Source organism: Eurosta solidaginis, chromosome 2, assembly GCF_040869045.1.
Source record: "Eurosta solidaginis isolate ZX-2024a chromosome 2, ASM4086904v1, whole genome shotgun sequence".
In the NCBI taxonomy this organism is placed as follows: domain Eukaryota; kingdom Metazoa; phylum Arthropoda; class Insecta; order Diptera; family Tephritidae; genus Eurosta; species Eurosta solidaginis.
Genome location: NC_090320.1, coordinates 272,040,056 through 272,062,838, shown reverse-complemented (window position 1 = coordinate 272,062,838; position 22,783 = coordinate 272,040,056). Strand labels below are relative to the sequence as shown.

Below are 22,783 nucleotides of genomic sequence, written 5' to 3'. Positions count from 1 at the left end.
TGCTAGGTGTAGTTGGGGTCAGGTGAAGGATTGCCTCGAACTAAGGAGTTGGGCATTTTGGTCTGCTCTTACGACAGGCAATGCAACCGCGGGAATATTCTAAGCCCTTAACCCGCTGGGGTCGTTTCGTCGGCTTTAAAGGGTTTACCTTGAAATTCACACCGACACATCATCCCTTTCTTAGGATCGATGCTCTTTTCACGATGTCATAGGCAAAGCCCTGGCATGGGTTTTATTGTTTGATACGGTTTGAAGTACTGTCCACCTCATTTACTGAAGTTTATTCGAAACCATTTCATGGATGACATATCTTACTTTCGTGGAAAAATAATCACCCCAACAACTATAAGTCAAGCTATGACGTGTACTTCCTCGTCCGATCTATCGATTTTGTATAAGCTGCGGGAAAAACATTTGACAGTACATCACGCTGGCCGACAAAAATGTCCCTTGCATCCCAGCTATTTTCGCATACCACAGCAAGTGTGATAAAACGATGCTATCAAATGGGAGAAGATTTGTACAACGCCCTTGATACAGCTGACTTTATAGAAGCTATAGATCAGTGGTTCGACCTCATGAATTCAAAACTTACAACTATTCAAAATTTTCCGTCCAAAAAAACCACTCGACTTAGATTTGGACAACCAATTGAAAATTTTAGAGATAGTAGACTCGTTCGCATACAACAACAGAGCTCCAGACACAGATTCCCTTCTTCCTTATCAAAAAGAAATATTAGTGAGCAACGAGTCTCTAAGATCCTTATTCGGTTTTGTAAGGCAAAAATTTGGGTTTAGCTATATTTTAACATATCGCTTAAACCAAGACGTGTTTAAAAATGTCTTTGGTGCAATGCGATCAAAGGGTGGCTTATACGACAATCCGACTCCAATGCAGTTCAAATATAGGCTTCGAAAATACCTTCTCGGTAAGGCATTAAACGAAAATTTTTTTCATAATACAGTTTTAAATGTTAACTTATATGTAAATATAGCAAGGAATACAGAATTACTTTCCGGTCGTGGTAACGTTAGTGAAGATGACACCGATTGGCTCCAATTAGCAGAAATTCCACATGCCGAGTTTGTTTCAGAGTATTTTATGGAATCAGATGCTTCTATTGTTCAGGGTGAAGATTTTGAAACAGAAATGAACATTAACCAATTTCATTAAGACAGTCGAAAACTTAGCTGGCTACATAATCCGCAAGCTTGCGCTTAATAACGAAAAATCAACTGAAAGTACGTCTACATGGACTTGTGAGCTTTCTAGGGGCGGTTTAATTAAACCAAACTAACGTGCGTGAGATGACGTATCTAGAAGCGATATTTACAAAAGCTAAATGATGACAACATTTTTGGTGGAAATCATTTTATGGAAGCTATGTTAAACGCATCAAGGAATGAGCGACTTGATGAAAAAATAAAACGATTTATTTATGTATATTTTAAGCTACGCAGATCTATTGTGTTGGGTGCAAATAAAAATAAGAATAAAGATTATTCCACCTTTCAGCTCGACGTTTCGCCAAATTTCCTTGGCATCTTCAGGAGCGTGACACTGTATTTATTTAATAAAACAACAAAGAACACAATCAGATACATATAGATTTGAAATTTAAAATATTGCAAATAAATATTGATTGCACAAAATTTTTCTTACTTACAATGATTAACGAAAAACACAATTTTTACTAAAACATTTAAACATTTAAAACATTTGAATATTAAAAAATTGCGGAAAGTTAATAAAGTACAAAAAATCGATACCACCTACATGCGGTAAACTTGTCATACTAAAAATTAAATTACAAACATAATAGGTACGCGGCGGCGATATTGTCTGTATCTTCTTTTTTGTTTATTGTGTTTCCTCTTTTCTGCAAAATTCTTAGGCTTTCTAAGGTGTAACGCGCTTTTTCTCTCCTTACATAAATATTATCCAAACAGATCGGAAGAAAATTATATATAAAACGACTTATTTTAAATGTCGAATGCATTTTCGAATTAAGTTTCTAAACAAGTCTCTGAAAAATAAATAAGTTTATTTTAATAACATTAGTGCCTTGTATTTTCCTTATATGTACAAGCTTTTCTATAACTTACGGCAGAAATGCTTAAAAATTGTGGAAACCGTTTTTTCTGCCGTTTTGGAATTTCACCTCAGTTAACTAGCTAAGTTAGCCCAAGCCGTCTGATAGTTGAAGATATATTTTTTAGGCTACTGGTTGCACTGGGTATTTCGGTTTTTCTTTTTGTACAAAAACTGAATTAATACCAAAAAGGTAGTACGTAATGGTACTAAATTTTTCCCCTTTTTCGCTACCATAAAATACATACATGAAAGTAATAGAGCTGCGGAAAAAGTGAGGTTATGTTGTTGACATCACTTTTATTATTTTATCATGATATGCATAATATATATTATATAAGTTGTTTAGTTCGCTCCGATCGCACACAATCAAAATGCAAGCGTGGTTGCGAATATCATTGCTTCTATGGGTTTTTGGATTTTTTCGTGAATTTCGTCCATCCGAACCATTTGTGACGGAATATTTAAGTGGCCATTGGCATAATATTACCGCCGAACAAGTGAATAAGGAAATTTATCCATTTGGTACCTATGCCGTATTAGTGCAAGTACCTATAGTTTTTCTAATTACTGACATATTATGTTATAAACCTATTATTATTGTTTCTGTTTGTGCCGGTATTATACTTTTTGCTATTTTATTATGGACTGATCAAATATGGGAACTACAAGTGGGTCAGGTGTTTTATGGCACATTTATGGCAAGTGAAGTTGCTTATTATACTTATATTTATGCAAAAGTGGATAAGGAACGTTATCAAATTGTTACCGGTCACACAAGGTCGGCAATTTTATGTGGACGTTTTTTAGCTGGCGTTTTAGCTCAAATATTTGTTTCATCCGATACTGTGAATTACAAGGGTTTACATTATTTTTCATTTGGTTCACAAATAGTATCGCTTTTTATAGCAATACTCCTGCCGCCGGTACATAAGAGTTTGTATTTTTATACAGAAGATCAAGAGCAACCAGATCTTGAACCAAATAATAGGGAAACAACGAAAGTGGCAGCAGTTTCATTGGATTCAGTCCAAACAACTGGTAAGTACAAAACGAATGGTACCACCATACCACAATTGACTCTGTTCGTACTTACATAACTCGCAAGTTAATTGTTGCGAGAACTAATTTAGTAGTACTTGGGAAGTGATAACATTTTTCTTGTAGATCTAAAAATGACTGCATACGAGGGTTGCCTTTTATATTTTGCGCCTAATAATGAAAACACAGTCAAATATTAAGGAAAATAGTTTTTTGTTTTTCAAAATATTCTCCATCCAAGTCAATACACTTCTGCATTCGGTCGAACCAATTTTCAAAGCACTTTTACCACTCAGAAGAGGCCACCTCTAGAACGAGCTGTTTGAAGGCTTCTACAGCTCTTTCAGGCGCTGAAAAACGATGACATCGCATTTTTTTTTTCTGATGTTCGGGAATAAAAAGAAATCATGCCAAATCAGGGCTGTAAGGTGGATGACCCATCAATTCGACCTTTTGAGTCCTCAAAAACTCTCTTGTGTGATTCGATACGTAAGAGCTCGCATTGTCTTTGTGAATAATGATTTTTCTTTGGCCGTTGGTTTTCCTTAATTCTACAAAAACTTTTGGCAAACAAATGGTTGTATACAACTCAGAATTTAAAAAAATAAAAATAAATGTAAGGCGCGATAACCTCCGAAGAGATCTAAGGCCGAGCTTCTCTTCCAATTTGCGTTTTCACTGAGAGCTTTTCATGGCAGAAATACACCCGGAGCGCTTGCCAGTCACTGCCGAGGGTCGACCCCGCTTAGAAAAATTTTCTTCTAATTGAAAAACCTTATTTCTAAAATTTTGATGTTGCTTTGCCCGGGAGTTGAACTCAGGGCATACGGTGTGATAGGCGGAGCACGCTACCATCACACCACGGTGGCCGCCAGAACTCAGAATTTATTTAAGTTTATCTAGTGGAACAATTGCGACATTACCAGATTTTCCGAAAAAAACGGCGACCATTTGCTTTGAGGTGCTTCTTGCGCGTACAACCTTTGTTGGATTAGGCTCGTCTTCCCAACAAACATTTAGGTTAGAAAACGATTGGAAGACGAATCGAATTCTAATGTATTTCTCTAAGGTTCGAGGACGATTTGCGAAACTGTCGCGAATTATAGCATTCTAGACAAAAAGGGGACTTCGTTCTCTATATCGAGAAAAGGTTTATAAATCTAATCGAATTCTAACTTCAATTGCTAAGGCGTTTCTCATGCGAATTTTGAAGTGATGAGCAATTAAGTTCAGTTATTGAAAATCAGCGAAATTTTCATTGTTTCATTATATTAAATACTTATAAATTATAATAAAATAAAAATAATTCAAAATCCTATCGTATGTTTCACAGTTTTTAGTACTAGTTATTGTCTTGAAATTTCCGCTTCCACTTATTTTTTCAGGATTGAGCTCGGCATTGGTTTGAGGTACGTATGAGGAAGCGTTTTTTTCATGCCATTCAAATAGCACTTCAATAATCTGCTCGCTTTCCCTTTTTAACATTTTTTGATTCATTTTCACTAACTATTATTTATTATTATAAATAAAAAAAACTTATTTCGCAGCCTATAATATTTCCACACAACTTTTCACTATTTTTATTTTGTTTGTATAACACTAAGGATGACTGATCATGTCGTGCAAATAATCGATAACTGTGACAATAATCATAACATCGCATTTTTAGTGTTATTCGAATCATTGTTTACTATATAGTTTGGCAGCTTAAGTAGAGGTTATGTTGCGAATAGAGTGGAAGGCAGTGGACTAGGCAGTCGAATGTCATATAATGAAGGAATGGTTTCGGAGTTTTTTCAAAGTTCAAAAAAATCATAAAAGCTTTAATATAAATAAAACCATTGTTTTAATAACAACAAACACGCCATGTATATTCTGTATACATAAATTTGTAAGAATTATCTCACTTTAAAATTTGAATTAAATAATCTAAATTTTTTTTTGAAACTGAGTCGAGAACTGTGCCTGTGAATGTGCGAATTTTCACCGATCAGCTGTTAGTTGCGCTACTTGGTAAAATTTACAATGATTCGAATCGTTTCACAGTCGAATTCTAACCTAGTTCTCTAACTTAGTTTTTGATTCGAAATGCATTAGAGAACTACATTCGAATTCTAATGTATGCATAGATCCAAGATTCGTCACCTGTTACGATGTCATAGACGTGCTTTGATCCACCACGGCTATATTTCATCAACATTTCTTTACACCAATCGACACGAGTCCTTTTTTGGGCAATTAAATAAACTATATTTTCAAAAAAAGAGCTTTATATCAATTTCATTTCCCAAGTGGATTTATAACAATAAATAGGAAAAACTTCAAATTTAAAAAAATGTGCGTGGCACCGCCCCATTTATTACTAAGCAATGTTCTGTTTCGGGAGCCATAACTCGAAGAAAAATTAACGGATCGCAAAAAAAATTGGGTACACAGATTTTCCCTATAGCAGGAAATATTTCTAGTAAAAATGGACGGGATCGGTTAAAGACCACGGCAACTTAGATATAAAACAAGTTTAAAAGGGTCGTAGACTAGAATAATAAGCTATAACTTAGCAAAAAATAGTTTGGAATAAATGGTATTTTACTTATCAAGTTTTATTTTAAGAGGAAATGGGGAGACATTTTTTTTTTTAACGGGCGGTGCCACGTGTTATGTAGAAAAGCAATTTATCTGAAATGAAATGTACAATTGAAGCTCACGCTGAGTATATAATGTTCGGTTACACCTTTACTTGTTTAATTTCAGATTTATCACAAAATGGCTGCATCACAGCTGCTATGAAAACGGTCCATAGCATAGATTCGTTGAAGAAACCACGATTTTCTTGGCGCAATGCCTACCAATTAATACTAAAACACATTGTAAGCGCCTATACAAATCGAATAGTTATACGTTGGAGTTTTTGGTGGGCTTTAGCAACATGTGGTCAAGTGCAAATCATCTCCTATGTACAATTTCTTTGGAAAGAAATCGATGCAAACAATGAAAGTTTTTATAATGGTGCTATTGAAGCGATTGTAACGCTGTTGGGTGCTGGTAGTGCCATGTTCGCCGGTATTGCAAATACTAGTCAACATATAAAGTGGCACATGTGGATATTAACAATGTGTTCGCTGTTTATGGGTGCTTTTATTATAATATCTGCATTGACAAAAACACTTTGGACTGCCTATATTATGTATATATTATTTGGTATTTGTTATTATTTCATTATAACAACAGCGAGCGCAATTATAGCTGAGAATTTATCTGATGATAGTTTTGGTTTAATTTTTGGTATTAATCAATTAGTAGCACTGATATTACAAGTTATTTTGACAGTTGTAGTTGTCACTGACAATGGCTATGGTTTGAAACCACGTCAACAATTTCTTATTTATGGTATTTATTTTATTGTATTAGCCGTTATGTACTTCGTTGCTGTTTTTATGCGTATTTTACTTCAAAAACTTAGATGTTGTTATAATTATGGCAGCTTAGATATTATAAGTTAGTTTTTGTTGTTGTGACATTACAATATAGTATGTAAGTTTTTCCCCAGCGGGTTAGGGGGTCCGAATATACCCGCGGTAGGTATGCCTGTCGTAAGAGGCGACTAAAATACCAGATTCAAGGGGCTGTGTAGCGCAACCCTTCAGGTTGCTAGCGCAATATATACCTTCTCCAAACCCAATTGTCAACCTCACCTATCCGCGGCGAATCCTGTTTCACTAACAGACGAGGCTCTGGCGACCCAAAGCTCCTCATGGAACTTGGGGGTGGGGAGGGAGGGATGGCCTGAAGGTTTAATGTGGCCATATAAATCGTTCCCGAGATGGTCGGGCTAGCACCTTAATGGTGCTGTGTTACCGGAGCGTACCGGATCTGTATCCAGCAAAGGACCATCACATCGATAACACTCCCCAAAGCCTTCGGGGATTAACCTTATCGCTACAACAACAACAACAACAACAACATGTAAGTAGTTGTAGTGAACCGAGATGATAGGCTTCAGCTCGTGTACGCTGAAATCATGAACAATATACAAACTTCCTTTGAAAACTCTGCGAAGAGATACAACCTCAGAAGTAGGTCGCAAACGTTCGCAGTAGGTCAAAATGTTTATCGTAGAAATTTGAGATCGTTCAAAAAAATTCAATGCTAAATTTGCCCCAGTTTTTATTAAAACCAAAGTTATTAACAAAAAGGGAAACAATATGTAAAAATTGCAAGATAAAGAAAATGGTAGGACAGCTTGGAATCATGCGAAAGATATCAAGACTTGTTAAACCCAATGTTAATATTTGCGCCAACTCTAGGCGAAAAAGGGCGAAAAGCTGAAAACAGAGTTGTTTCACTGAAAGAAAAAGACTGGTAAAATCAACCGAAATACGGGTCAATTCAGCCGAAATTTCTGTCAATTTTTATCCATCGCAACAAGATGTTGAATCAACTGCGCACAAATCGTTGATTCGTAATTGACCATTTTAGTAGTCAAATGAACAAAAAAAGTTGTTGCGACAGCAAAGTACCTATGTTGCCATATACATACATAGGTAAATATGTGAATACATAAATACGCATGCTTGCTACATATACATACATATTTTAACGAATTTACTACAAATCCTCTTATTTGCAACCTTCTGCTAAGTTCGAATCACTAAACTGTTGAATAAATACCACCACTGTTCAGTAATGCAAAATGGTCTTTATTAAAGTACTTCACAATAAATAACTACTATTGCTAGACAGATAGCGTGCTTAACCAAAACTGACTCTCGCGCCTCTACTGTTGGTGCTTTTCCTCGTTTTGATTTCCTCGTTGCATCTTCTAGGCGCTTCCAGAATTTACTTAGTTACTACCATACAATTATAACTACAGATGCACGTGTAAAGCTTCTCATATGCGCGTGTATTTGTGAGCGACACTTCAACAATTACAATTGCATACTTTTGGGAGCATCTCAGATAAGATATCTGCATGTGTTTGTGCATCTCTTCTCCGCTGCGTGTACGTACATATTTGTAGACATAATGATTGATTCGTGTATGTAGATACATAATGATTGATTTATGGATGTGCATACAAGTCACTCTTAGCATCGGCTTAGAGATGACAGTACCCCTTAGTGTTGCTAATATTCGTAACACTGCCATCCACCTAAGTCTGATCATCCCGATCAGACAAATCTCTCGATCTAAACGCTGCCAGCCTTTCCAAATGAACCACTTTCATTTTGGTTCGTGGTTTGCCAATGGTTTGTATGCGGTACACTACATCGCTGATTCCTTTTACAACTTTGTATGGGCCTTCCCAATTGCACTGCAATTTCGGGGGCAAACCTTTTTATCGTTGTGGGTTTTATAACAGCACCAAATCTCCTACCTGAAACCCTTCCGAATTAATTGCTTTATCGTACCTCGCTTTCATCTTGTCACTCATAATCCTTGATCGTTGCCTTAGAAGATCGTGTATCTCTCTCAGCTCTTCTTCCAAGACACCAGTGGATTTCTTGACATTTCTCTCTGCATCGGCATCTATCCCAAACTTCAAATCAGCTGGCAGTCGAAGGTCATTGCTAAAAATTACCTTTGCGGGAGTTTGGCCCGTTGTCTCATGCATTGCCGATCGGTAAGCCATCAAGAATAATGATATACATATATGTATCCCACTCCTTATGGTACTTGTCTACTACTTTCCTTAAATGCTCCTCCAATGTTCTATTGAATCGTTCCACCATACCATCGGACTGAGGATGCAATGTAGTTGTCCTTGTTTTTCGAATTCCCAATGATTAACACATTTCCCGGAACACAGCTGATTCGAAATTCCTGCCTTGGTCAGAATGTAACTCCATTGGTACACCATACCTTGCAACCCAATTGTTTATAAACACTTCTGCTACTGTTTCCGCTTCTTGATTTGGGATTGGGTATACCTCTGGCCATTTGCTGAAATAATCCATTACCACCAGTACATATTTGTTTCCGCAGTTGCTAGTAGGAAATGGACCTGCGAAATCCATGGCGATCCTTTCAAATGGCGCACCTGAGTTATATTGCTTCATCTGGCCATGACTTCGGGTTTTGGGCCCTTTAGCTCTGCTGCAAACCTCGCAGTTCGCAATCCGCTCAGTGACCGATTGACGGCAACCAAACCAATACAATCTCTGTTTAATCTTCTCGAGCGTCTTCGTGATTCCAAGATGACCTCCGCTTGGACCATTATGCAGCTCGCTGAGCACGTCAGGAATCCTCTTTCTGGGGACAACTATCAGCTTCTTCTTGCATTGACCATCCTCACTTTCCCATACTCGATGCAAGCAACCGGATATCGATTCTAAACTGTTCCACTGTGCCCAATATGACATGTGCCAGATCTGTATCTTCTAGCTGACACTTTCTTAGTTGTTGATGAGCTTTGTATGCGGGCTTACTCAAAAGTGACACTGTTTCCTGAGTCAGTGCATAGGATACCGTTTCAGCAAATGTTTGCTTTGGGCTAGCGTATGTAGCTCGCTTTGTTTCGACGTCCCGTATGCCATTTACAAAACTCTGAATCTTTACCCCTTCAGTGTATTCCACAGGTGCGTCCGCATTTGCAAGATGAGCCAATCTTTCAATGTCTGAAGCAAACTCCTGCAAAGTCTCGTTAGATTTTTGGTAGCGGTTTTGCAATTCTATTTGGTAGATTTGTTTCCTGTGTTCGCTTCCGTAACGTCGTTCTACAGCAGCCATAAATGCGTCGTAACTGTTCCGTTCGTACTCTGGAATAGTCTGTAAGATTTCGGCAGCTGGTCCTTTCAATGCTACGAAGAGTGCAGCGACTTTATCTTCAGCATTGCAGTTGTTCACTGTTGCGGTCTTCTCAAATTGTAGCTTAAAGGCCTGGAAAGAAACAGAACCGTCAAAAGATGGTGTTTTTACCTTTGGATTACCCGCTGAAACTGCTGGGCGATTTAGTTGCAACTCCTATATGCGATCTTTCAAAGCATCCATCTCGGCCTCCATTTTATCCTGTCGTTCACTAAAAGCCTCCAGCTGCGATGAGACTTTTGTTTCCTGTGGCTCCAGCTTCGTTGAGATACGCTCTTCCTCTGCTTCGAGTTGTAATGTTATGCGTGCCTCTTGCTCTTTTAATTGTTCTGCAATTTGTGACGCCATGTGTGTTTTCTGTTCATCCAATTGTGATGCCATATATGTCTTCTGGTCTGCCAATTGAGATGACACTGTCGATGTTTGAGCAGATATTGCAGCCAAAATCGTGTTCAAGTCTGTGCTCGTAACTCTCTGCGATGTTTCGTTTTTCTCTTCAATTTTCATTGTTGTCTCGACATCGAGATGAAAGACATACTCTTCCACGTTAATTCTCTCTGCTTCCATTGCCTCTCGTAGCCGTGCCTGAAGTTCGAGTTTAACGCCGTTTGTATTCAATCCACGGCTCTCCAACTCCTTCTTTAGTTGCTGGATCTTCAATTCACTTAACTTTGCTATGTCCTTGTTGTATTCGAAATCTTCGGAATTTATTCAACAATTCCTCTTCTGACACCTATTATAACGAATTTACTGCAAATCCTCTTATTTGCAACCTTCTGCTAAGTTCGAATCACTAAACTGTTGAATAAATAACACCACTATTCAGTAATGCAAAATGGTCTTTATTAAAGTACTTCACAATAAATACCTCTACTATTGCTCGACAGATAGCGTGCTTAATCAAAACTGATTCTCGCGCATCTACTGTTGGTGCTTTTATACTCTGTGATTTCCTCTTTGCATCTTCTAGGCGTTTCCAGAATTTACTTAGTTACTGCCATATAATTATAACTACAGATGCACGTGTATAGCTTCTCATATGCGCGTGTATTTGTGAGCGACACTTCCACAATTACAATTGCATACTTTTGGGAGCATCGCAGATCTCTGCATGTGTTTGTGCATCTCTTCTCCGCTGCGTGTACGTACATATTTGTAGACATAATGATTGATTTGTTTATGTAGATACATAATGATTGATTTATGGATGTCCATACAAGTCAGTGTTGCTAATATTCGTAACAATATGTACGCACTTACTAACCGAACTTCAATTGAGCGTACATCAAATATGCTGGCATACATTAAACATTATACACTTTATTATTTTGTTTTATTAAACGCACTTTCTTTGACCAAATTTAATTTTTTATAATTTATTTAATTTATAGTTTTGCACTTTACTTTTCAAATAGAAATGAAAATAGTAGTCACGAAACTGATTCTCAATTCTTTCAGTTGCAGCTCAGCTCATTTTCAATTTCTTCTCTCGCATGTAGTTGCCACACTTGTAGTATAAATGTTTCGCATAATATTTTAAATAGAGAACTTGTAAAGTTATAGAAAAGTAAAGATCAAATCGCAGGAAGGTAATTCACCACTGGAGTAAATTTTACATATAATTCGGCAAGTTTAATTTTCGTAACACTTTAAGTTGAAACGATTCAAAAACAACTCAAACTTTTATATTGTCGGAAACATCAACATTAAAAAAAGGGTGTTTTTTGTTATATTATCTTATTAGATTCGTTCGCGTGAGTGAAAATTCGTAAAAACTTGAACAAAATGTTACTAACTTTGGAAAACCCTGTTCGTTCAAACAAAACTTTTGAAACAAGAGGGAGCAATTTTGCATTTCGCTTGGAGGAGAAGTTGGAAAATTCTACCCGATAAATATCTCATAAATTTTTGCAAAGTAAATTCAAAAAAGGGGTTTTCATTTTGTGTTGATAACTGAAAAACTATTTTTTTTGTTGTTTTCCCATTTTGTGTGTTTTTTTCGATTTGGTGGTTTTCTTATTTTGGTGTTTTTTTATCAGGTGGCACCATCGTCATAAGTACAAAGTAGAGAGCGCAGGAAGCGTAAAATTCTCTTTAAAATTTGGTCATGTATTGACTGTTGATCGCTGTTGAAATGACCAATGAGATCAGTTGTGTTAACAGAAAAATCAGTTAGATTGATTAGGAATCTGTCAATTTTACAAAATTTGTTAACTTAAGAGCGACAATTTCTCTTCTGTTGAAATGACAAACCTAATTTGCTCGCTTGACAAAGAACTTGGTCGAATTAATCATAATTCGATCAATTTCACCGAACCTCCGTTAATTCAAGAACAACAGAACCGATTTGTTGATTTTACTAGCACCATTTCTTTCAGTGTTTATATGGGCATACATAGGTGTCTACTTGGGCTTGCAGCCATTTCCCTTCACTCGAAAAGTTCTTTTGGATTTGGCGATCATCAGGAGCAGTTCATCTTAAGTATATTTCTGGCGATAAAATATTTTTTTTAAGTATAAAGTTTAATAAAGTAGAGGTTTGAAATAACTAAGTTTTAAATAAATAAGGCTGATACGTTTCAATTATTGTGAATCAAAAGAATATACCAATTGCACAACGTACATATTCGAAGAGGCAGGTGAAGAATTTCGCTCTTGAGCCTATAATCCAACATACATATTTTCATCGGAAATATCATTTTTGCTCCAGAGGAGGAAGCCCGCAAGCATAATTTAGCTTATAAAAAAAAAAATACCTTGGTCCTCTATTTTTTGTCATTTCCATCAATGATTGTTCAAAGTGCTTTACAGAGTGTGAATATCTGCTTTATGCCGATGACTTAAAGATATTCAAAAAGATAAAAACTCTCTCTGATTTTGAAACATTAGAGATTGAAGTAAAAAAATTTCAAGAATGGTGACTTCGTAATAAACTATCCATTAATATTGATAAATGTTTTTCGGTTACATTCTGTAAAATTAGGTCACCACTTCAGACTTCGTATTCTATTTCTGATACTGTCCTTAAATCCAGTAATAAAATCAAAGACCTTGGTGTTGTATTTGACTCAAATTTTACATTTACTGAACATTTGAATTATGTCATACCTAAGGCGTATTCCACGTTAGGGTTTATTCGGCGTAATAGCTCTGAATTTAAGGATCCATAGATTAAAAAATTACTTTATAATACATTTGTAAGATCAAAATTGGAATATGCTTCCATAATCTGGAATCCGTTTTATGAAGTACATACTAATAGAATTGAAAGGGTTCAAAAAAAAATTTTAAAATTCGGCTTGTCCGATATTAGGTTTGATTTACCTATTCCATTTTACGTTTCTCATTGAAAATTGATTAATTTGCATACTCCTGCCAGTAGAAGACTGATTTCCGGTTTAGTAGTTCTTCATGATGTCTTAAATGGATCTATAGACTGTCAACATTTATTACATTGCATAAGACTTAATGTTCCAACACCATGTCTGCGTCATAATGATTTATTTGCAGTTGACCTTTGCAAAACAAAGTATGCTCAGAATGAACCTATTATCAGAATATTAGCTGAGTTTAGCTTGCTGTGTAGAGAAATAAATTTAGATATATTTGCTAATCGTAATGAATTCAAACAAATACTATGCTTGTACTATTCATAAACTTTTTAATTATTAATTCTTAGTCTGTAAGGTTTGTAAACCATTTACTTAAATAAATAAATATATATATATATAAATATATATATATTGGGGAAAACTCTTTAAGTATAAGAACACTAAAGAATGCAGGCAGTTTGACTTTTCAAAAAAAAAATTCTATCAAAAAAAAAAAGAAAAGGAACTTTTTGCAAAATTTTTTGAAAGTCAGCCAACGACTCAGTTAGTATTTCTTTAGCACTTGGGAAAACAAGTAGATTTCAGTTTTGAGCTGACCGTCAGCGTTTATCTAATCTAAACTATGAATTAAATAATATTAAAAGTGAAGTAAGGAAGGTGTTAAGAAATAGTTACGTAAAACATCGTGGTTGAAAACTAGAACTAGAGTTACTAATGTAAGAAAAACTGTGTGTAATCAATGAAAAAGAAAAAATCAAAGTTAAAAGAAATTTCGTAAATAAATGCAGTATGCTAATAAAGTCTTAGGGAAGAAAAAAGAGAGAGAAAAGTCAAACGAGAGGAAATTAAAATATCAATTGTGTGCGGTTTTTTTTTTTCTTTGACTAAATGTGCAGGAATAATTTTATGGACTTGATAAAATCGAAATAGGTGGTAATATCAAAAATCTAAACTCCTCGACATATGTAAGCAAATTTCCACTTGCTTAAAATGGCATATCTACAGTGTGCGGTATCTACGAAGATTCAGTATCTCTGTAAGTATTAACCATTGTTGTTGCTGATTTTATCATTTTACTATTTATTTAAACCTGTTATACTTTCGTATTTCCGTTGGCAATGTGTGTTTTTTTTGCGCTTTCTCCCTAACTATTGCAAAATAATTAATGTATTAATTGGATAATAATTAAACATAAATCTAGTTTTGATTTTTGATAGCATTTCTTTTCTATCATGCAATATTGATATTAGAGAAAAATTGTAAGTTTACAAACGGCGATGGTTACTAGGACATGTTTCTGAATTTCACTTCTTCGTCAGCTAGCTTTTCGGGAGCTGAGCATTGATTGGAGCGAATCTCCAACATTCATATCAGTGCGAAGGCAGATGCCTTTAACTACTCCGCCATATGAATGTCCCATTGTTCACTGTACAATTGGTATCTAAGAATTGCCTTTTTGTTTCTATTCATTTTGATCACCATGTAGGCACATTCACTCTGTATATAGTTTATTCCTAATAGTGTGGATATGATTTTTAGGCGCGCTTTATAGCTGAGTAGCTAACGGCATCTGCCTTTGCACTGATATGAATGTTGGAGATTCGAGTTCAATGCGCAACTCCCGAAAAGCTAGCTGATGAGGAAGTGAAATTCAGAAACATGTCCTAGTAACCATCGCCGTTTGTAAACTTACAATTTTTCTCTAATATGAATAACAAAAACCATGAGATAAAGCAATATGAGCAAAGGTCGCTAATTAAATACAGAAATGAATTGTTAAATAAGGCATATTTGGTCGGAAAATCAGTTGTTGTTTATTTATTGGGACTTTTAGGAGCAGCAACAAAAGTCATGGAGGGAGGGTATAGAGCGGCTAAGAGAACGCATGAGTATAGCCGCCAATCTTAGAGAGTTTTCTTGGTTTTTTTTTTCTTCGAATACAAATATCTAAGTACGATAATGTAAATCAGTGCGATAGCGTTTAACCCTAATGTGCAAACAAATTTTTCTGATTTAAACTCACTGGTCTTTTAGAGTGATGATTATATATATCATAGCTAGTTTTTATGAATCCACGACAACTGAAGCCTACGGTACTGAGCCAGATGCACACGAGTAAAAAATCATAGTAAAATCTTTAAAACCCTAAAAAGTAAGCCAGTAACATAAATAACATAGTGTTACGAATATTAGCAACACTAAGGGGTACTGTCATCTCTAAGCCGATGCTAAGCAGTGACTGTATGCACATCAATAATTCAATCATTATGTCTATACATATGTACGTACATGCAGCGGAGAAGCAACGCACAAACACATGCAGATATCTTATCTGAGATATGCAATTATAATTGTGGAAGTGTCGCTCACAAATATACACGCATATGAGAAGCTATACACGTGCATCTGTAGTTATAATTATATGGCAGTAACTAAGTAAATTCTGGAAGCGCCTAGAAGATGCAACGAGGAAATCACAGAGTATAAAAGCACCAACAGTAGAGGCGCGAGAGTCAGTTTCGATTAAGCACGCTATCTGTCGAGCAATAGAAGTGTTATTTTGAAAGTACTTGAATAAAGGCCATTTTGCATTATTAAATATTGGAGTTATTTATTCGAACTTAGCAGAAGGTTGCAAATAAGAGGATTTGCAGTAAATTCGTTACAATAGTATTGTTTTACTCAGCTGAGAGAGTATATTAATTTTGTTGGCATAACGGTACCCCGTAACGGCCTAAACTAATCGAGATAGATATAGACTTCTATATATCAAAATGATCTGGGGTATCCTAATGGAATTCGGTATGTAAGTTCCTGGGCACTCATCTCAGATCGCTATTTAAAATGAGCGAAATCGGACTATTACCACGCCCACTTTGTCGATATCGAAAATTTCGAAAAACCGAAAAAGTGCGATAATTCATTACCAAAGACGGATAAAGCGATGAAACTTGGTCGGTTACACCCGAACTTAGACTTCCTTACATGTTTTTCTTTCACAAAGGCTGGTTTTCTAACGTGCATGGGGTTAGCACAGTTTCGTGTTATCTACGCTCTTAACTTTAACATGCTTTTCGCACTCTGCGAACTATTTTTGTTGTTGTTTCACGATGAAACTAGAGGTAAACTAAAATATGGTCTAACAAGCGAGGGTTTACATATAGAATGAATAATCTGGGTATAAATATCAAGTGTTAACTTTGCCACCAAACTTTGATCACCCTTGTTGTTGAGGGATTGTTTGAAAGTTATAATAACCAGGAAAATGTGGCCGCCATGATGTAATGCTAGCACGAATCGTCCCGGGCAAAGCAGCATCAAAATTTAGAAAAAAGTGTTTCTAATAGGGCCCTCCCCTCGGCAGTGATTTGGCAAACTCAAAAACAAAACGTATATGTCGGCGTATAACATGGCACCTACTTCATGTTTCGCCAATTCGTATGGAGAATTAAAAAGAGCAACACGAAAATTGAAAAAAAATTACAAAAAAGACTTCAAAATTTACTTTTATAGTAAAAGTAAAAATAAATATTAGATGGCTTTTGTTATAAAAGTCAGCATAACAGTTAAAAGTTGACCTTTATTATAAAAGTCAAAAATTAAAAGTTGACTTTTATTATAAAAGTCAAAAATTAAAGTTGACTTTTACTTTAAAGGTAATACAAAATAGTTAATAATTGACATTTTTGTAAAAGTTAAAAGGAATAGTTATAGCTTGGCTTTTAATATAAAGTGACTTTTTAGATACGAGATAACTAGAAAACGAAAGATGAGGAAACTCATCACCCACGAAACATGTCCGCAGCGATTTTCTCTAACATAAAATAATAACCAAATTAGTGCCTGTATGAATATCAAGCAAAAGGTTAATGGCCTCGTTTTTAACCAAAGATTTTTAAGTATGTATTTAATTAGCGAGACTTGCTCATATTGCTTTATATAATGGTTCTTGTTATTGATATTAGAGAAAAATTGCAAAGTTTACAAACTGGAGTATTCACTTGGCCAAAACCATTTTAAACCTTAATGTTTGTTTCAATTTCTTACAATGGACGATTTTTGTGGAAAGTGTAACAGACGGTTTTCGAGAACTCTTATAATGCCGTGCAATGGCTTCTGTAAAAAAAAAACATTCAATAGAGGCTATAGTAAAGGCATCTCCCACACATCGCAGGCCTACTTGTTGTGTGTCAAATATACATCAGCTGCTCGAAATCACGTCCATTTCGACAGCACTAATAATCAATTCCCATTGCTCGGCATCACAGTCCATCCCGACAACTGATTTAATAATATATATACATATTTTATAATATAATTTTGTTCAATTTGTATGCTTCTGTAATTTATCTGTAATCCGTAACTATATTTAGTCTGATTAATTGTTAAATTTGTAGACTAATAAATAAATAAATAAATGTTTATGAATTTCACTTCATCAGCTAGCTTCTCGGGAGCTGAGTATTGAACTCGAATCTCCAACATTCATACTTCATACTGATGTAAAGGCAGATGCTCGCTTTGCAATTGGCTTCTAAGAATTGCCTTTTTGTTGCTATTCCTTTTTATACTCAGTGTGCTTTGCACACAGAGTATATTAACTTTGATTGGATAACGGTTGGTTGTACAGGTATAAAGGAATCGAGATAGATATAGACTTCCATATATCAAAATTATCAGTATCGAAAAAGTTTTTGATTGAGCCATGTCCGTCCGTCCGTTAGCACGATAGCTTGAGAAAATATTAAGATATCTTCACCAAATTTGGTGCACTAGCTTATCTGGACCCACAATAGATTCGTATTGAAAATGAGCGAAATCGGATGATAACCACGCCCACTTTTTATATATATAAAATTTTAAAAAACACAAAAAACCTGATAATTTAGTAAATAATACACCTAGAATGTTGAAATTTGACATGTGGACTGATATTGAGACTCTTGATAAAAATTTGGCGTGGCACCGCCCACTTGTGATAAAATCAATTTTACAAATATTGTTAATCATAAATCAAAAATCGTTAAACCCATCATAACAAAAATCGGCAGGTTGCCTTTACTATAAGGAATGCTTTGAAGAAAAATTTACGAAATCGGTTAAGGACCACGCCCACTTGTATATAAAAGATTTTTAAAAGGGTCGTGGACGAATAAATTAAGCTATATCTTTGCAAAAAAGAGCTTTATATCATTGGTATTTCATTTCCGAAGTAGATTGATAACAGTAAATAGAAAAAATTCAAATTTAAAACAAGTAAGGAAGGCTAAGTTCGGGTGTAACCGAACATTACATACTCAGCTGAGAGCTTTGGAGACAAAATAAGGGAAAATTACCATGTCGGAAAATGAACCTAGGGTAACCCTGGAATGTGTTTGTATAACATGGGTATCAAATGGAAGGTATTAAAGAGTATTTTTAAAGGGAGTGGGCCATAGTTCTATAGGTGGACGCCATTTCGGTATATCGCCATTAAGTTGGACTAGGGGTGACTCTAGAATTTGTTTGTACGATATTGTAGCATTATGCGTCATACCCACCTATGTAATACACTTGCGGCATTACGCATCATGAACTTCTATGCCAAATACATTGTAGTAATAATCATATTACAATATTATACAACATAAATTATTGAACTAACCCAGCGGTTAGCTAACATCAATGGAATGCCGAACATGAAACCCTTGTCCGTTCACAGCTAATAAATTCTGCTTATTATTTACATACAACCAATAATGGGAATTAACCAAATACTCACATTGATCTGCTGACTTTGCAAGCATGCATACAAACCTACATGTATTCATAGCATTAACCAAATTACTCGCATTGATCTGCTGACGTTGCAAGCAGGAATACAAATCTACATGTATGCAAGCATGCATACAAATATACATGTATACAAAACATGTATACAAATGTACATGTATGCATACCCCGTTACCAATGTACATATTTTTAGTTTATTAGTATTATGATAATTATGAATGTATAGGTTAAGTAAATTACTATAAAAGGGAAAGAATTTATTTAATAAAAAGAATTAATGTTTGACTACCAAACCTTTCACATCTTTTATTCCAAATCAAACATTTCATGGCGATCCTGCCAGCTTGGTCAAGAATTAGCAAACCTGCTGAAGACCTTGCTGGAGGAAAATCCTGGATATAAACTAAGCAGGAATCGCCTACAAACATTTCATGGCGATCCTGCCAGCCTGATCTTAAATCAGCTGAAAATTTGCTATTAAGCAAAATTAGCTAAAGATCTTGCTGGAGGAAAGGATCCTGCCAGTTTTATCTGCAATAAGCATAAGATTTGCTGACCAAGCAAATATCGCTTAAAAGATTTAGCTGCTCAGAGATCCCGCCCAAGAAACTTTAAAAAACAAAGTATAAAAAAAAAGTTAATAATTTTACCATCCGGGCAAAAGTTGAAAGGATCCTGATACAAAGGATTACAACTGCTATCACAGCACAAATACAATAAAACCAAATCAAATATCAGCATGAGGGCAATGTTATCAACAAAATAACGAAGAAACAAATGCAGAAGGCAAATAATATTGAGGAACAAAATTAAGCAACAGCAGTGACCAAGGATGAATAAAGCATAAGGCGAAGTGGAATAAATGGATTTAAAGGACAAATTTTAGAAAAGGCAACCAAGGATGAATAAAGCATAAGGCGAAGTGGAATAAATGGATTTAAAGGACAAATTTTAGAAAAGGCAACCAAGGATGAATAAAGCATAAGGCGAAGTGGAATAAACGGATTGAAAGGACACATTTTAAACAGCAATATTCTGCAGAAGCAATTGGTGGCATGACCGGCTGAAAGCAGTACTAATAAGTATATTTAGAAATAAATTGGGCGTCCTTTACGGACACTAAACCATTAGCAAAAACGAGAGTTTTTGCTTAGGAATTTTTTTTTTTTTTTAAATAGGACTTGTAGAAAAAAATAATAATGTAAAATTTAAACTAAAACAAAAGTATGTACGAACAATTTCTTTTGAACTTGAAAAAAAAAATAGATAATATAAAAATCTAATTTGTTAAAATTTTAAGTAAAATTTGTATGGAAAAAAGGAGGAAAATTAAAAATTTCTTATTCGAAAAAAAAGGCTAAAATGCTAAAGATCTTAAATTAAACTTTTATAAAAAAAAAAAAAAATCAAATAAATTGGAATGTTTAGGACACTTCTGTAAAATAGTCAATCAACTTCAAACAGTTCACCTATCCTCTAAAGAAAGCCCATAGATCATTTTAATAAGGTTTAAAAATTAAAATCACTATAACTACTAAAATGTAAAGAAACTCCTCAGATCTTCCTCTCTCTTGGTGGGACGAAAATACCCGACACACTAGGGACCTACCCAAAGAATTAGAGGGTTTAAAGAAATTATGGAAGATAATAGGTATGGAAAGGAAACCCACAATAGAGGACATTATAAACCCCACTACCAGGGAAGAGGAAATAATGCGTATGATGAGGAGAGTGTTCCCCAACGATGCCAAATGTTAAGTAGCATCTGAAAAAAAAATATATTAAAAGTTCGTTTAATACAAATAGATAAGAATATTTCCGAATATATTATAAACTACACTAAGAAAATTTTCTTTGGAATATTAAAATTTCTTTTTTAAAAAATATTTTTAATCAACAATATCCACAAAATAAAAAGTCATAAAACAAAATATCTAACTTCTTATTAAAATTAGAAAACTTTCAAGATGTCTTGGTGGACAAAAATAGCCCAAGGCATTATGGTAGCCATAGCTGGCTACGAGGTAGGGAAAGAAAGCTCTGAAACAACAGATAGCAAGATAATCAAATATGAGCCACCAACTAAGGTAAATACAGAAAATACTCCGAACATCCCAGATGTTTGGTTAGCAGTTATAGGTTGTGTATTCATGCTATTGATCATCACAAATGCTATGATGCTCAAAAACTATATGAAGCACAAATTTAGGCAGGTAAAACCCGCCACAACTCGTATCTAAGAAACACCAGTTTTTGCAACCCATTACCTAAACCAATCCCAAAGCTGAGGAAGAGCGATAAACAATTCAAATAAATCTCAAATAGTAAGCCTAAAAATATCACAATCGACAGTAAAGGCAACCCTGCCTAAAGCGAACAGCAAATCAAAAATTCGCATAATTCCTTTGATGGCTCCTGACAAAAATAGTCATGAAACAATATAAAATTCTAGGACAGTGGAAATAGGCAAAAACTAAGAACAAGAAAAATTTTAAAAACCAGCCCATAACAACAAAAAAGAAAAGAATGAAGAAAAGTCACAAAGAGAACCTATAAAAATATAAGTGAAGCGCTATATAAATTTGCAGCAAAAAGACATGTTGCGCTCCTAAAATGGTAGCGTAAGAAATACAAGCAACCTGATTGTAGATGATAAAATTGACTTAGGACAATTACTTATCAGGCTGTACACACGTTGTACAAATGCCGCCAATCCAGGACTTGAAATTTTTAAGAAAAACACAGTTGTCCTGAGGGACAAATTAGTGAAAAATAATTGAATATTTACTCGAGTAGGCAAATTTAAAATAATAAAAGTAGGTACCCAAATTCTCTAAGATCAAACAATTGCACAAACCCAAAAAGGTTGTGAAAGTGACAAATCCCGGTATAAAAATAAAAATAAATTCTTCATAAAAGTCATGACGATTCTGTCTTGGTGGCCGCGCAGAAATCACATGACAAATAAGATCAAAAATATTGCTGGAAAATAGGGAAATTATTAAAAATTTAAAGATACGAAAAATTTTTTTTTACACCCACTGTACCTTCCACTTATCCATTAATAAAACTACTATCAATACATAGCTACCCCACTCTTCCATCAGCAACCCCCTCTATTGTAAATACAATATTTACAGATTTACTTTATTATAAACGAAAAAAAAATATGTCAAATGAAAAAAAATCCTTTTTCCTTGAATAAAATAATTTATTACCTAGGTCTCATAAGGTCATATTTTTTTATATTAGGGAAGTGCTCTACTTTAGCTCCAATAGATTAGAAAATATTAATAGGAAAATAGTTTGCATAAGTTACTAAATAATGGTAGGATAAAAATGGTAGGAACAATAAAAATAATTTAGAAAGTAGTAATAGAAGCAATAAAGATAAGTAATTATTAGTCCATCTAAGATATCTCTTGAAAATAATCTAAACATAAATATTCCAATTTACTCAGTTATTTAATAATAATTCGTATCTAAGCAATTGAAAACAAAATTTTTTTTCTGCTTCATATTTCCATATAAATATTAGAAAATAATTTCAAAAAAAAAGCGGATTTTAAGTGAGTGCACACATTTAAAATCTGGCTATAAAATATATACAGTAAATACAATAAGTAAATTAAGTAAAATAAACATTAAACTTAAAATTTTGAAAAAAAGGGATATGCATAAAATGTAAACAATAAAAACATCAAGGTCAGCAAATCAGAAACAAACCAAACAACCTCTTT

The 22,783-nt window shown here is 34.7% G+C and overlaps 2 protein-coding genes across 3 annotated transcripts in view; one reads left to right on the top strand and one right to left on the bottom strand.

The window, feature by feature from the left end:
- The window catches only part of LOC137240989 (zinc finger protein 430-like), a 94,261-nt gene that overhangs the window by 31,466 nt on the left and 40,012 nt on the right, over positions 1 to 22,783 (bottom strand). The gene's annotated exons all lie outside the window — the stretch shown is intronic.
- LOC137242788 (folate transporter 1) lies at positions 2,462 to 8,876 on the top strand. Of its 2 annotated transcripts, XM_067770041.1 has the most exons (3): positions 2,532 to 2,642; positions 2,767 to 3,135; positions 5,887 to 8,876. In XM_067770041.1, coding segments are annotated over exons 1-3 (1,119 nt in total). In that variant the 5' UTR covers positions 2,532 to 2,641; the 3' UTR covers positions 6,636 to 8,876. The 2 variants fall into 2 exon arrangements, with proteins under 2 accessions (XP_067626141.1, XP_067626142.1); XM_067770040.1 differs by having other exon boundaries at positions 2,462 to 3,135.